The sequence below is a fragment of the Bombina bombina genome, chromosome 2 (assembly GCF_027579735.1).
Source record: "Bombina bombina isolate aBomBom1 chromosome 2, aBomBom1.pri, whole genome shotgun sequence".
Classification (NCBI taxonomy): domain Eukaryota; kingdom Metazoa; phylum Chordata; class Amphibia; order Anura; family Bombinatoridae; genus Bombina; species Bombina bombina.
In genome coordinates, this window is record NC_069500.1 from 739,129,367 (window position 1) to 739,146,148 (window position 16,782).

The window sequence follows — 16,782 nt, forward strand, 5'->3', positions numbered from 1 at the left end:
GGATCCAGTAGGCAGAGAAGATAAAATGGAGACAAGCAACATGATTCTTCTTCCCACTAAACACAGGAAAGACTTCTGAACTCCATCTGCCACAGAACGTTGGGAACAGCCTTTACAATAACTGCCAACCGTCGCTTGCTGGAGACTCTCCTCCACCCTCCCTTGATAAACCACTCTACAAAACTACCCCCCACCAGACAAGTTCTGAGAGGCCACTTGCAAGATGTCTGCCAGGTTGCGTCACTTTGTTCCTTTCCCTACTCTGCATCCAACAGTGAATGTGATATGTCTGCGTATAAGGTTTATAGCAAAGCTGCGTCAACAACTTAGATTATGACACTTATTTCCCAACTGCTCAGGATGTGACAATTCCATGGAGTGTATGGGGCAACAGCAAATCAGTAACCGATGACACAATGACCCACAATTCAAGCTGGCTATAACAGTTTGTAGTGATAAGTAAGACACATACAGAACTTTAGCATTTAAAAAGAACCCACCCCCACCAAAAAAAATAAAAAAAAAATTACATACCATTCCTAGTTGAAATACATGCGAGTAGATCAGTATTGCACTGTGCCATTATTTTAATCCATTATATACGCATCTAGTGTATTGACATAAAATACCCTATTTATCGCTCTAGAACACTGGTTTTCAAAGCTGTCATCAGGCCTCCCTAAAAGGCCAGATTTTCAGGATTACCTTTGGAGGAGAGCAAGCAAAATAACCATATTTACCAAGCAGCTGATTATTTCACGTGCTCTAGTTCAGGTATCCACAAAATCTGGCCTGTTGGGGAGGACAGGTTTGAAAACCAGTGATCTAGCTGTACTTGTGTCGGTTATTTCAGCAACACATCTGGAGTTACTGACCTTTAAAACTGAAAATACAAAGAGAAAAACTTTATCTAAAATAGGAATATGTTACAAAATTTGCAAAGAAGTGGAGACAGAGGGCTCATTACCACACACCATGTTATGATACTCATATGCAATGAGGAGAGAAAAAAAAAAAACACACAGCTACAACATTTGTCCTTTCTAGTTTTTTATTGTGGGAATGGACACGGAGACACAGTAGTTTGATACTCCACACTAGACATACAGCCCTGGGGGAAAAATAAAATGTATATATTAGTTGATGAACAAGTAGACCTGACGGGCACAGTTTAAAAAGCAGTAATTAAATTCTCTCTCTCCTAGGCAGAATTTTGCAGATACTCAGAATTAGTGTGATACTGCCACCCAGTGCTAAAAGTTCTGTACTACAGACATAAAAACATGAAGGAAGATGAAACTGCCCAAGTGTGAAAAAGATTTAGGTCATTGCAAGAGAGATGTAGGTGTGACTACACAGCAGCCTGAACAACAACACTGAAATAAACATGAAATACATTCAAAATGAGTACCCAGAATACATTGCCACGCAGGCTTGAATGGTAAGGCTGTTTGACTACGTTGGGGAGACTATAGTAAACTTATGGCTAGATTACGAGTCTTACTACCGCTGCTATTACAAGTCTTGTAGGTACAGCAGTCCTGCACACTTTTTTGGCCTTACCGCAAATCAACTTACGCAATTTGCGTATAGTCTATTTTCAATGCGACTTCCATTGCGCCGGTATTACAAGCTTTTTTTTTTTTTAGGCCAAAAAGTGAGCGGTACAGCCTATCCCGCAAGATTCGTAACGCATTCTAAATTCAGTAGTTATGAGTTTAACACTACAAAGCTGTAGCATAAAACTCATAACTAAAGTGCTAAAAAGTACACTAACGCCCATAAACTACCTATTAACCCCTAAACCAAGGCCCTCCCGCATCGCAAACACTAAAATAAAATTATTAACCCCTAATCTGCCGCTCCCGACATCGCCGCCAATATAATAAACATATTAACCCCTAAACCGCTGCACTCCCGCCTCGCAAACAGTTAATTATTAAACCCTAATCTGCTGTCCCTAACATCGCCGCCACCTAAATTTATTAACCCCTAATCTGCCGCCCCAACGTCGCCGCCACTATACTATATTTATTAACCCCTAAACCTAAGTCTAACCCTAACACCCCCTAACTTAAATATAATTAAAACAAATCTAAATAAAAATTACTATCATTACCTAAATAATGCCCATTTAAAACTAATAGTTACATTGTAGCTAGCTTAGGGTTTATTTTTATTTTACAGGGAAGTTTGTAATTATTTTAACTAGGTAGAATAGTTACTAAATAGTTATTAACTATTTACTAAATACCTAGCTAAAATAAATACAAATTTACCTGTAAAATAAAACCTAACCTAAGTTACACTAACACTACAATTAAATAAATTAAATAAAATTACCTAAATTACAAAAACAAACACTAAATTACACAAAATTAAAAATATAACAAGATATTTAAACTAAATTACACCTAATCTAATAGCCCTATCAAAATAAAAAAAAAATCCCCCCAAAAATAAAAAAAACCCTAGCATAAACTAAACTATCAATAGCCCTTAAAAGGGCCTTTTGCAGGCATTGCCCCAAAGAAATCAGCTTTTTTACCTGGAAAAAAAAAAAAATACAAACAACCCCCACCCCCAAAAGTAAAACCCACCACCCACACAACCAACCCCCCAAATAAAACCCCAACGAAAAAAAACCTAAGCTCCCCATTGCCCTGAAAACTGTCTGGTCTTCAAAACTAAGTGAATCTTCAGGGGTTAGCGTTCGCTTTTTTTAAGGGTTTATTGGGTGGGTTTTATTTTTAGGTTAGGATTTGGGCCGCAATAGAGCTAAATGTCCTTTTCAGGGCAATGCCCATACAAATGCCATTTTCAGGGCAATGGGAAGCTTAGGTTTTTTTTAGTTAGGGTTTTATTTGGGGGTTGGTTGTATTTCTTTTTTCAGGTAAAAGACGATTTATTTGGGGCAATGCCCCACAAAAGGCCCTTTTAAGGGCTATTGGTAGTTTAGGCTAGGGTTTTTTTTTTATTTTGATAGGGCTATTAGATTAGGTGTAATTAGTTTAAATATCTTGTAATTTGTTTTTTATTTTGTGTAATTTAGGGTTTGTTTTTTGTAATTTAGGCAATTGTATTTAATTGTAGTGTTAGTGTAACTTAGGTTAGGTTTTATTTTACAGATAAATTTGTATTTATTTTAGCTAGGTAGTTCGTAAATAGTTAACTAATAACTATTCTACCTAGTTAAAATAAATACAAAATTACCTGTGAAATAAAAATAAAACCTAAGATAGCTACAATGTAACTATTAGTTATATTGTAGCTAGCTTAGGGTTTATTTTACAGGCAAGTATTTAGTTTTAAATAGGAATAATTTAGTTATTAATTGTAGGTTTAATTTAGATTTATTTTAATTATATTTAAGTTAGGGGGTGTTAGGGTTAGACTTAGGTTTAAGGGTTAATAAATTTAATATAGTGGCGGCGACGTTGGGGACGGCAGATTAGGGGTTAATAAGAGTAATGTAGGTGTTGGCGTTGTCGGGAGCGGCAGATTAGGGGTTAATAAGTGTAATATTAGGGGTGTTTAGACTCGGGGTTCATGTTAGGGTGTTAGGTGTAAACATAAATTTTGTTTCCCCATAGGAATCAATGGGGCTGCGTTACTGAGCTAAACGCTGCTTTTTTGCAGGTGTTAGACTTTTTCTCAGCCGGCTCTGTCCATTGAAATCTATGGGGAAATCGTGCACGAGCACGTACAACCAGCTTGCCGCTGACTTAAGCAGCACTGGTATTGGAGTGCGGGTATGGAGCTCAGTTTTGCTCTACGCTCACTTCTTGTCTTTTAACGCCAGGTTTATATAAACCTGTAATACCAGCGCTGTAGGAAAGTGAGCGGTGACAACGTGCAAGTTAGTACCGCACCCCTCATAACGCAAAACTCGTAATCTAGCCGCTAGTACTTTATATACTAAGAACATATAGAAGTTTCACTGACCTGTGAAAATGTGCTATTAAAATTTTCCTGATTCAAACGTAAATTAACATTTAAAGGGACAGCGTACTGTACATTTCCCCCCCTTTTACTGAGCTGCCGGGGATCAATTTTTACTTGCTGTAGTATTTTGTTTACAAATGTACACTATTTTTTGTCATTTGCTAGCTGAAACTGCAACCTGAAGGGTACATTTCTGTACAGAAAAGCTATGTAAACAATTACCAGAAGAAAACTCAGTGGAGGTATAAGAGAAAGGAACTAAAATGCTAAATTTCCATTTGCTCTAAGTATTGGCCTTTGAATATAACAGATATGATAAGCAGGCATTTGTGAAAAGAGGGAACATTAAAATAAGGATGTCTGCTATTTCTGCAAGCTTAGCTCACTTGAACGGGTTGTTTCAACAAACTGTAAAATTCCCAGATTTTTTCAAATACAAAAATAAATATAGGATCAATTTCCCATACACATTTACAACAAGGAGAATGTATGCAGATATACTGGTAGGAAACATGAACCAGGAGGCCAAGCACCGTGTATATAAAAGTGAAGAATGCCCAGATCAGAACACAGGATACAAACCTGATCACTCCAAAGCTTTGACAATAGCGTCACTGGCCTCGAAATTAATTTGTGCCTCTGCTTTCGCCACTTCGTCTCCTGCGCTTAACAGCTCAGCTTGTGCTTTCTCCAGATTTGCCTTTGCAGCCTATTGGAAGAAGTTTCCTTATGATGAATCCTTGCATGCTGTTGCGTCATTTTAAGATATGAATAAATTTAATGCCTCCGTACACAATGTGGGCAAGTAATGCAGATATATATTTTACACACACACACCATCTCATTGCCAAGCAGATGTTATAGTTTAATAAGAAAGGAAAGCAGGGATAACAAAGACTCACGCCTATGTCCAGCATGTCCAGGGTCACTGCTTCTTCAGCGAGAAGTTGCACCGAGGAATCTGCATTCACTGTCACAGATCCACTGCTCACTGAAGAAGAAAAGCAAAACACATGAGAAAAAAACCCCCAAAACAAGACAATGAAATAATAAAAAAGGGTGTGGGAGCTTGAGGTATTGGAAAAGTTAAGTTTAATAATAACACTAATTGTGCATTAGAACTGCCAAGCATTCACCAGTATGCAACATGCATGCTCTGAATAAAGGTGCTGTGTCCCTTTAATATTATAATAATATCTATCACACATATACTACATTTGCAGTATACAAAAGGAAACTATTCCCCTATCCTGAATAAAACTACCGTTTTGTTTGTCGAGCTTTGCCACAAATGACAAAAAAAAAAAAAAAAATTGCTGTGGGAATGGATCAGGGCACATTTTTCCATTAAGACCCGTTGTGCACAAACATGCATTGCTGTTAATGTAAAATTTATGTGAACATAAACCTATTGAAATGCAATGTCCCTTTAAAACAGAATGCAAAATTAGAAACCAAGCATTAGTTATGGTCTTGCAAATAAAGGGACAGTAAAGTAAAAATATTTTTTTTATGATTCAGATAAAGCGCGTGCTGTTAAAGTTCCAATATACTTCTATTTAATTTGCTTCTTTCTCTTGGTATTCTCTGTTGAAAGGTATATCTAGGTTGGCTCAAAAGCATAATGAGCTAGCTCTAGATTGGTGGTTACAGAGATATGTATCTTGTCATTGGCTAATCCAATGTGTTCAGCTAGCTCCAGTTCATTGCTACTTCAACAAAGGATACCAAGAGAATGTAGAAAATTTAACAGAAGGAAATTGGAAAGTTATTTAAAATCTGAATCGTGAAATAAAAAAAATGGGAATTCATGTCCTTTTAATTTAAGTCTATAAGAAATAAATTAAAAAAATAGTGTTGCTACTGGGGGGGGGGGGGGGCATTCAAACAAAAGTGACACTCAGTACAAATATTCAGGTGCATTAGTCTACTGAAGCTTTTGTGGGACAAAATATTAGACGTGCACTTTTAGAAATATGGCCACAGATTAATTTGTCTAACAGTGCAACACACAAAGATCTGGATTTCTAAAAGTGCACATCGATCTACAAAATATACAGAGGACAGGGGAATTGCTTTATTTTACATAGCAGCCACTAATATTGTTTTTAAAAAAGGGACATTCACCACATTTCATGCAGCTCCCCTTATTGGGATATAAAACCCCAAATGTTCTTTCATGGTTCAGATAGGGCATGTGATTTTAAACAACTTTACACATTTCTCTTATCAAATAGTCTTCATTCTCTTAGTATCTTTTGTTGAAAAGCAGGAATTATGGCAGTTTTGCATGATCAGTAGATGGCAGCACTATTTTATTTCCTGCCTTGTATTGCTCCAGATGCCTACCTAGGTATCCCTTCAACACAGAATATTATGGGAACAAAGCCAATTTGATAACTGAAGTAAATTGGAAACTTTTTTAAAATTGCATGTTCTGTCTGATTCACAAAACAACAATTGTACAGTCTAGTACAAAACAAACTTTCATTATTCAGGGCATGTCATTTTAAACAATTTTCAAATTTACATCTATCACCAATTTTGTTTTGTTCTCTTGGTATTCTTAGTTGAAAGCTAATTTCTAAGCCCTTGAAGGCCGCCTCTCATCTCAGGGCTTTTTGACAGTTTTTCACCACTAGAGGGTGTTAGTTTATACGTTTCATATAGATAACACTGCTCACAAAACGTGGAGTTCCTAGGAGCCAGCACTGATTGGCTAAAATGCAAGTCTGTAAAAACAACTGAAATAAGGGGGAAGTTTGCAGAGGCTTAGATAAAAGATAATCAGAGGTAAAATATAAACTGTTGGTTATGCCAAACTAGGGAATGGGTAATAAAGGGATTATCTTTTAAAACAAATATTCTGATGTAGACTGTCCCTTTAACGGATTCTTGAAAACTAAAAAAGTAGTCCAGGCAGCAAATAAGATATTAGCATGTTTATAAAAAGGGCAAAAGTGCTAAGAACTTAGACCAACTGGGACTGCTAATGGGAGTTGATATGAACAAATGTATATATGGCCCACTGAAAGCGTTGTCAGGAGTCCTGTTTATTGCAAGAAAACTGTAATAAAGGTCACAGTTTAAAATGAATTTGTTATGATCTAGATAGAACACACACAATTTACCACAGCTTTCCAATATACTTTCATTTTCAAAAAGTGCACATTCTTTTTATATGCACTGAGGCTCTGGAGCCTACTGATCAAGTGCACTGTGTATATGTAAATTCATTTTGTGACTGGTTGATAGCTGTCACATGGTACAAAGGGAGGAAAAAGAAACCCAACATTTTTCTTTCATGATTTAGATAGAACATACATTTTAACCAACTTTTCTATTTAATTTCAGCATGTAGAAATCTAGCTTTCACTGCATTCCAGTGCTGCTGTATGTGCGCATGTGCAGTAACCTGCAGTATAACCTAGGTTCCAAATGCCGGCACCCATAATTAGAGGGCGGTGCGTGAAATGCGTTAGTGTTCCTTCAAGGCTAGAGAAAAGGATTTTTTTTTCCAATCAATGCCAAGACCAATGAAACTGTTGAACAAGGAAATAATGACAGATAATAAAATAAATAGCTCTAAAAAGTGCTTAGAATTACTTTTGCATTAAATGTGTCAATTCAATGAACTTACTGGTGACAACCTTTTGGATTTTTAGTACCACATAGGCAAATTTGTCCTCCAGAAAGCATATGAACGACTAAAGTGGCAGAGATACATAAACAGGGACGAAAAAAAATTAATTGCTGACATAGGGGTATAGACTGTATCCCAACAGATCTGATATCCATGGGATGGAGGATACTTCCTACATGTAGAGATAAGGATTTTGGTTTGGGCCAGGATCAAGACATTGTCCGGATCAAGACATTGTCCAGGTCAAACTTTCACAAAATATATAAGTATGACTCCAGGGTGCTAACTTGTAGCAAAATACATATATAATAATTCCCTGGTGGTTTAACCCCTTAATGACCACAGCACTTTTCCATTTTCTGTCCGTTTGGGACCAAGGCTATTTTTACATTTTTGCGGTGTTTGTGTTTAGCTGTAATTTTCCTCTTACTCATTTACTGTACCCACACATATTATATACGGTTTTTCTCGCCATTAAATGGACTTTCTAAAGATACCATTATTTTTATCATACCTTATAATTTACTCTAATTTTTTTTATAAAATATGAGGAAAAAATTTTTTTGACCCCCAAAATCTGTTACACATCTACAACCACCAAAAAAATCCCATGCTAAATAGTTTCTAAATTTTGTTCTGAGTTTAGAAATACTCAATGTTTACATGTTCTTTGCAAGTTATAGGTCCATAAATACAAGTAGCACTTTGCTATTTCCAAACCACTTTTTTTCAAAATGAGTGCTAGTTACATTGGGACACTGATATCTTTCAGGAATCCCTGAATATCCATTGACATATATATAATTTTTTTTTAGAAGACATCCCAAAGTATTGATCTAGGCCCATTTTGGTATATTTCATGCCACCATTTCACCGCCAAATGCGATCAAATAAAAAAAATTGTTCACTTTTTCACAAACTTTAGGTTTCTCACTGAAATCATTTACAAACAGCTTGTGCAATTATAGCATAAATGGTTGTAAATTCTTCTCTGGGATCCCCTTTGTTCATAAATAGACATATATGGCTTTGGCGTTGCTTTTTGGTAATTAGAAGGCTGCTAAATGCCACTGCGCACCACACGTGTTTTATGCCCAGCAGTGAAGGGGTTAATTAGGGAGCTTGTATGGTTAATTTTAGCTTTAGTGTAGTGTAGTAGACATCCCCAAGTATTGATCTAGGCCCATTTTGGTAAATTTCATGCCACCATATGCGATCAAATTTAAAAAAAAGTTAAATTTTTCACAATTTTAGGTTTCTCACTGAAATTATTTACAAACAGCTTGTGCAATTATGGCACAAATGGTTGTAAATGCTTCTCTGGGATCCCCTTTGTTCAGAAATAGCAGACATATATGACTTTGGCGTTGCTTTCTGGTAATTAGAAGGCCGCTAAATGCTGCTGCGCATCACACGTGTATTATGGCTAGCAGTGAAGGGGTTAATTAGGTAGTTTGTAGGGAGCTTGCAGGGTTAATTTTAGCTTTAGTGTAGAGATCAGCCTCCCACCTGACACATCCCACCCCCTGATCCCTCCCAAACAGCTCCCTTCCCTCCCCCACCCCACAATTGTCCCCGCCATCTTAAGTACTGGCAGAAAGTCTGCCAGTACTAAAATAAAACATTTTTTTAATTTTTTTTTAGCATATTTACATATGCTGCTTTGTAGAATCCCCCCTTAGCCCCCAACCTCCCTGATCCACCCCCAAAACAGCTCTCTTACCCCCCCCCCCTCTGCATTATTGGGGGCCATCTTGGGTACTGGCAGCTGTCTGCCAGTACCCAGTTTCAAGAAAAAAACGTTGTTTTTTTTAAAAAAAATTAGAAATGCTGTAGTGTAGCTCCCCCCCCCCCCCACAGACAAACCACAACACCTTAATTGATTTATAAAAAAAAAAAAAACTTTTATTCCCTTTTTTTTGTTTAACTTTTTTCTTTAGTGTAGGGGTTCCCACCCGCTCCCTCCCCGTGCACGCGCCCGCCCGCCCTTCCGTGCGCGCCCCCGATCATCCACGCCCACGATCCCGCCCCCTCTGCACGTCACCAAGGCCATTGATGGCCACCACCCGCCTCCCACCCACCAACGCGGTAAGCCAACAATCCCCAGTGCAGAGAGGGCCACAGAGTGGCTCTCTCTGCACCGGATGGCTTAAAAAGGTTATTGCAGGATGCCTCGATATCGAGGCATCACTGCAATAACCGGAAAGCAGCTGGAAGCGAGCAGGATCGCTTCCAGCTGCTTTCCAGACCGAGGACGTGCAGGGTACGTCCTTGGTCGTTAATGGTATTTTTTTTAGAGGACGTACCCTGCACGTCCTCGGTCGTTAAGGGGTTAAACATACCTAGCTCTTCATCATGGGATGCTCACACAGCTAAAGGAAAGACTTGAACATTAATGAAAGTCAGTTTGAGGTCACCACACAAGAGAAACCGTCTGATTGGCAAGTATGACTTTCCACGAAAATAAAAATCAGTTAAAACTGTTCTTTAAAGTATGTAACCCTTAAAGGGACATAATACTCATGTGCTAAATCACTTGAAACTAATGCAGTATAACTGTAAAAAGCCGACAGGAAAATATCACCTATGTAAAAAAGGAAGATATTTTACCTCACAATCTCCTAGCTCAGCAGAGTAAGTGCTGTGTAAAAAAAAGTTATACTTCAGCTGCTGCTTAGCTGCAGGTAAAAAACAAATGAACTGCAGCCAATCAGCATCAGCAGTTCTGAGGTCATGAACTCCTTTACTGTGATCTCATGAGATTTCATAGTAAACTTCCTTAAACTGAATAAGGAAATAAATAAAGCTCACTCCCTTGGCTGTCCTGGGACAGACATACTGATTTGCTGCTTAAAGTCCTTTGTAATGGGGTTTGACTACTTAGGACATTTTGAGGTCAAATATCTTTCTTTTTTACATAGAGATGTTCAGGTGATATTTTCTAGTCGGCTATTAACAGCTATGCTGCATCACTTTCAAGTGTTAAAACATTTGAGTTTCATGGCCCTTTAAGTCGATATGGCTCATGAAATACTTGTTTAACCACTGTAATAACGGTCTGCAAGTTTCCAGTCTTGTATCTGTCGACTTTCATAAACTTGCACACAATTCAGATCCAGTACTGCAAAAGTATATCTAATGAACAGAAATCACGCAGAATAGAATCCCAGATTCCTGGAACCATAAGAGCAGCAATTGTGATATAAAAAAACAGGCCACATAAGCTTTAATCTGACTTAACTTTCAATATTGTCTGTGTTTTCATCAAATTGATTTATTTATATATTTTTCATCAATAAGAAAAAACAGACAAAATAAACGTCATGCTAAATAGCCTAGACAGTAACATTCTGGCACTTCTGTAAAACATGGAATACGGTCTCACTTCTGGAGGCAGTGACTGACTTGGTTCTATAACAAGCCATCTGTTATATTTTAAAGGGACACTGAACCCAATTTTTTTCTTTCGCGAGCATGCAATTTTAAGCAAATTTCTAATTTTACTAAGTTTATATACCAGCCCATTTTTGGCGAACAACATGGGTTGTTCTTGCTGATTGGTGTATAAATTCAACTACCAATAAACATGTGCTGCCTAGTGTTCGGCACCAAAAAATAGCTTAGATGCCTTCTTTTTCAAATAAAGATAGCAAGAGAATGAAGAAAATTTGATAATAGGAGTAAATTAGAAAGTTGCTTAAAATTGCATGCTCTAGCCGAACCACAAAAGGAAAAAAAATGGGTTCAGTGTCCCTTTAAGGCCTTACTCTTAAAAATAATTTGACATAACAGAAGAAATGCTTCCTCATCTTAAAAATAAAAACTATAAGCATAAAAATGACAGTAAAGTCAAAGTGAAACTTTCATAATTCAGACAGAGCATGCAATATTGAACAACATTACAATTTACTTCTATAATCTAATTAGCTTTGATCTCTTGGTATTCTTTGTTGAAAGGCATACCTATGTAGGCTCATAAGCAGCGGCGCACTGAGAGCTAGCGGCTGCACCTCTTATCATTGAGGACAAGGTGAATAAGTACAGGAAAAATGTGGACAGTAATCCTATGTGTCACTGAAGGAAATGCCCCCAAAATAACCCGCACACATTACCTACAGAAATATAAAAGGTTATGTAAAGTTATGTGGGTTCTTCATTTTATACAAATTCAAAACCAATTTACATTATTTAAAATGTTTATTTTGCGTGTTTTTAAAAAATAAATAAAAACATTTAACAGCACAAAACTCCTAGCCCTCTCATTGTCAGTTCATATTAAAACATGGCCTCTCCCTTTAGCACTTGCAGAAAGCTTCAATACAAAGCTAAATAACGTTATCGCACTGTGCAGCCAAATGATTAAAAAGGCTGAAAACATTTAACTGTACTTAATGGTGTGTGTTACAGTCAGCAGTTTAGTTTTCAATTTTTAAAATGTATTTTCAAGGTAGACAAAACAATTAATATGCAAATTAGAGTCATGAACTACCTAAAATAAATGCTTAATTAGTCTAATGGAGTGCAAAGAAAAAAAATATATATATCTAAAAAGAATAAAGTTTCAGGGTGCATCTTCACAATTCATTAGCTTCAGTGTAGTGTTGTTTACTATTCTCTAGCTACAATACATTTAAATTATTTTTATGGAGCTTTTACTTACACCGTTATGCTATACATTTTAACAAATGCTTTAATGACAATCTTTAACACACTTATCAGATATTGCTTCTTGCAAGTTTCTTTAAAGTGATGCAGCATATCTGTAAAATGCTGACTAGAAAATATTACACGAATATCTATGTAAAAGGGAAGAGATTTGACCTCATCCTATTGTAAAGGGATTTAAAACCTTAAAGGGAGAGTCTACAATAGAATTTTTTATTGTTTTAAAAGATAATCCCTTTATTACCCATTCCCAAGTTTTGCATAACCAACAGTTAATATACTTTATAACCTCTGATTACCTTGTATCTAAGCATCTTCTGACAGCCCCCTGATCACATCACTATTATCTATTGAGTTGCATTTAGTACTGTGTTGTGCCAACTCTTAAATAACTCCACGGGCGTGAGCACAATGTTATCTATAGGGCTCACATGAATCAGCAGTCACCTGTTGTGAAAAGCTAATACAAAAGCATGTGATAAGAAGCTGTCTGCAGTGGTTTAGAAACAGACAGAAATGTAGAGGTTTAAAATGTTATAAAGTATATTAAAGGGACACTAAACCCAAATTTTTTCTTTCATGATTCGGGTAGAGAATACAATTTTAAACAACTTTCCAATTTAGTTCTATTATCTAATTTGCTTCATTCTTTAGATATTCTTTGCTGAAGAAATAGCAAAGCACATGGGTCAGCCAATCATAAGCAGCATCTATGTGCAGCCACCAATCAGCAGCTGCTAAGATATGATTTTCAGCAAAGGATATCAAGAGAATGAAGCAAAATAGACAATAGAAGTACATTAGAAAGTTGTTTAAAAAAATTTTGGGTTTCATGTCCCTTTAATAGAACTGTGTTCCATTGGTTGTGCAAAGCTGGGGAATGGGTAGTAAAGACGTTATCTATCTTTTTAAACAATAACTATTTTAGTGTAGACTGTCCCATTAAATCCAATATGGATGCTTGTCCGGGGACTTGCAAGGAAGCGTGCATATGACGTGCAAGCACAGTCACTCCCTTTCCTCCTCAGTGAAAGGTGCACTCAAGTCATAAATACATTTTCATGATTCAGATGGAGCAGCAATTTTAAACATTACAATTTACTTCCGTTTATAAAAATGTGCACTTTGAGTCACTAGCTCCTACTGAGCATGTGCAAGAATTCACAGAATATATCTATATGCATTTGTGATTGGCTAATGGCTGTCACATGATACAGGGGGGAGTGGAAATAGACATAACTGAAATTTGTCAGAAAAAAATAAATAAAAATCTACTACTCATTTGGAGTTTAGACTAAATGCTATTGCATTGTCTTTTTACTGTGCATTTGTTGGTTATGAAAGTCTACTGTATTTACTGGTCCTTTAATTATGAACTCTCAAAAGATCATGGTGAAGTCCCATTGATGCTGATTGGCTGTTTTCTTACTCACACAGATGACAGAAGAGTAGGTGAAATATAAATTATGACAAAGCAATTACTCTGGTGAGTTGAAGACTTTTTGAGGTGAAATACTTCCTTTAGAATTTATCACCTGATCATTTCAACGTAATAACTTTATTACAGTTATGCTGCATCACTTTAAAGTAATTTAGCATATTGGTAATGTCCCTTTAATGTTAGCCTTTCAACTCTGCCAGATTTAGCAGTACAATTGCTTGTTATAGGCAGGGGTAGAGAACCTCCCCCCCTCAAAAAAACATTTCATAGTCTTCTGTGGAATCATGAGAAGCATTGGGGTTCTCTCTCATTTACTTGAAATAGGACATCCCTTTCCTTCATACCAATTCTTGTCAAAAGCCTCACTTTCCCTTTTCCATCACTAGTGTTATTTTGCCTTAGACCAGAAGAGGGAGCAGGAGTACATATACTGTGCAGTACATATAAACACGAGGTCAGGAGCATGCCTTGTATGCGTGAAAAAACAAAACTATTTTTTCCTACATCTATATAAGCTTATATCCTTTACATTTTTTTATTTTATTTGGTGCCAACATTAATGTGTAAACCCCCAGCCCCCTAAGGGAGGACAGAACAGGGTGTTATACATTAAATTAAACTATATATATTAATGCATCAGAAATTAAGCACTGCAATGCAAAAGAAAGGCATAACATTTTTTTTAAATAATGAAAATGGCTATTCTTGGCAAAAATATTTGCTAGCAATTTCAGAACACTTCAATAATAAACAATCAAGAAGCTTTTCACAGCGTGTATTTTCTCTTTACTTTGGTCATTTATAGAAAGGTGTAAATGAGCTCATGCCCTAAACAATTTACTATGTAGCACTTTCTCAATTAGCATCACACTTAAAGTGAATTTAAATTTTGATGCTAAAGTTCCCGTTTTTAAAAAAAATTCAATTTAAAACATGGGCACTTTAATTCATCAAAATTTACATTTCACTCGTGTTGTGAAAATACAGCTGCTGCATTGCTTCCTCCGCCCGTCGCTAAGCCTCTTCCTGGGTCTAAAGAGAGGAATCCGGCTTCCTCCAATCACGGCGTTGAATCAGACACCGATTCCCCCGGGGGAAGCAGTGATTGGAGGATGACCGATCCGTCATTTCTGACGTAGGAAGAGGCTTGTGACGACCGGGGGAAGCTGGAGCGGCTGTCAGGATTAAAAGGTAAATGTTTCCACAACACAAGTGAAATGTAATTTTTTTATGAATTAAAGTACATCTGCTTTTAAATTGAATTTTTTTTAAAAACGGGCACTTTATCATCAAAATTTACATTCGCTTTAAAGGGAGAGTGCACACCAATGTTAAAAGGGACACTAAACACAAAAAACAGAACAAAAAACATAATTTATGTAAGAACTTACCTGCTAAATTCATTTCTTTCATATTGGCAAGAGTCCATGAGCTAGTGACGTATGGGATATACAATCCTACCAGGAGGGGCAAAGTTTCCCAAACCTCAAAATGCCTATAAATACACCCTCACCACACCCACAAATCAGTTTAACGAATAGCCAAGTAGTGGGGTGATAAAGAAAGGAGTAAAAAGCATCAAAGAAATTTGGAAATAATTGTGCTTTTTTTTGTATAAATCATAACCACCATAAAAAGGGTGGGCCTCATGAAAGAAATGAATTTATCAGGTAAGTTCTTACATAAATTATGTTTTCTTTCATGTAATTGGCAAGAGTCCATGAGCTACTGACGTATGGGATAGCAATACCCAAGATGTGGAACTCAACGCAAGAGTCACTAGAGAGGGAGGGATAAAAATAAAAACTGCCATTTTTCGCTGAAAAATTAATCCACAACCCAAAATATAAGTTTATTCTCATAAATGAAAAGAAAAAACTTAATATAAGCAGAAGAATCAAACTGAAACAGCTGTCTGAAACTTTTCTACCAAAAACTGCTTCCGAAAAAGCGAATACATCAAAATGGTAGAATTTAGTAAATATATGCAAAGAAAACCAGGTTACGGCTTTGCAAATCTGATCAACTGAGCTTCATTCTTAAAAGCCCACAAAGTGGAGACTGTTCTAATAGAATGAGCTGTAATCTCTGAGGTGGGGCTTAACCCGACCCCAAAGAAGCTGAATGAATTAAAAAGCTTAACCACAAAGCCAAGGAAATGGCAGAAGCCTTCTGACCTTTCCTAGAACCATAAAAGATAACAAATAGACTAGAAGTCTTCCTGAAATCTTTAGTAGCTTCAACATAATATTTCAAACTCTTACCACATCCAAAGAATGTAAGGATTTCTCCAAAGAATTCTTAGGATTAGGACACAAGGAAAGGACAACAATTTATGTTAAAATTCACAACCTTAGGTAAGAATTTAAATGAAGTCCGCAAAACCACCTAATCCTGATGAAAAATCAGAAAAGGAGATTCACAAGAAAGAGCAGATAAATCAGAAACTCTTCTAGCAGAAGAGATGGCCAAAAGGAACAACACTTTCCAAGAAAGTAGTTTAATGTCCAAAGAATGCATAGGCTCAAATGAAGGCGCCTGTAAAACCTTCAAAACCAATTAAGACTACAAGGAGGAGAGAATGAATTAATGACAGGCTTGATACAAACCAAAGCCTGTACAAAACAGTGAATATCGGGAAGCTTAAGCAATCTTTCTATGAAATAAGACAGAAAGAGCAGAGATTTGTCCCTTCAAGGAACTTGCAGACAAAACCTTATCCAAACCATCCTGAAGAAACTGCAAAATTCTAAAAGAATGTCAAACAAATTTATGAGAAGAACACCAAGAATAGAAGTCTTCCAAACTCGATAATAAATCTTCCTATAAACAGATTTAGGAGCCTGTAACATAGTATTAATCACTGAGTCAGAGAAACCTCTATGATTAAGCACTAAGCGTTCAATTTCCATACCTTCAAATTTAATGATTTGAAATCCTGATGTTAGAGGCCAAGGTTGGCAACTGGGCATCCGAACAAGATCTGCATACCAAAACCTGTGAGGCCATGCTGGAGCTACCAGCAATACAATGACTGTTCCATGAAGATTTTGGATATCACTCTTGGAAGAGGAACTAGAGGCGGAAA

General features: G+C 36.7%; 1 protein-coding gene across 1 annotated transcript in view; it reads right to left on the minus strand.

Annotated features, from left to right (window-relative positions):
• Nucleotides 1-1,033: 1,033 nt before the first annotated feature.
• ATP5F1D (ATP synthase F1 subunit delta) overlaps nt 1,034-16,782 on the minus strand; it is a 29,054-nt gene continuing 13,305 nt past the window's right edge. Inside the window, exons 3-5 of the mRNA XM_053702809.1 lie at nt 4,848-4,936; nt 4,528-4,654; nt 1,034-1,111 (exon numbers count right to left, since the gene is read on the minus strand). Of these exons, the coding sequence (XP_053558784.1) occupies nt 4,532-4,654; nt 4,848-4,936 (212 nt within the window). The 3' untranslated portion in view covers nt 1,034-1,111; nt 4,528-4,531. The remainder of the gene's footprint in view (nt 1,112-4,527; nt 4,655-4,847; nt 4,937-16,782) is intronic.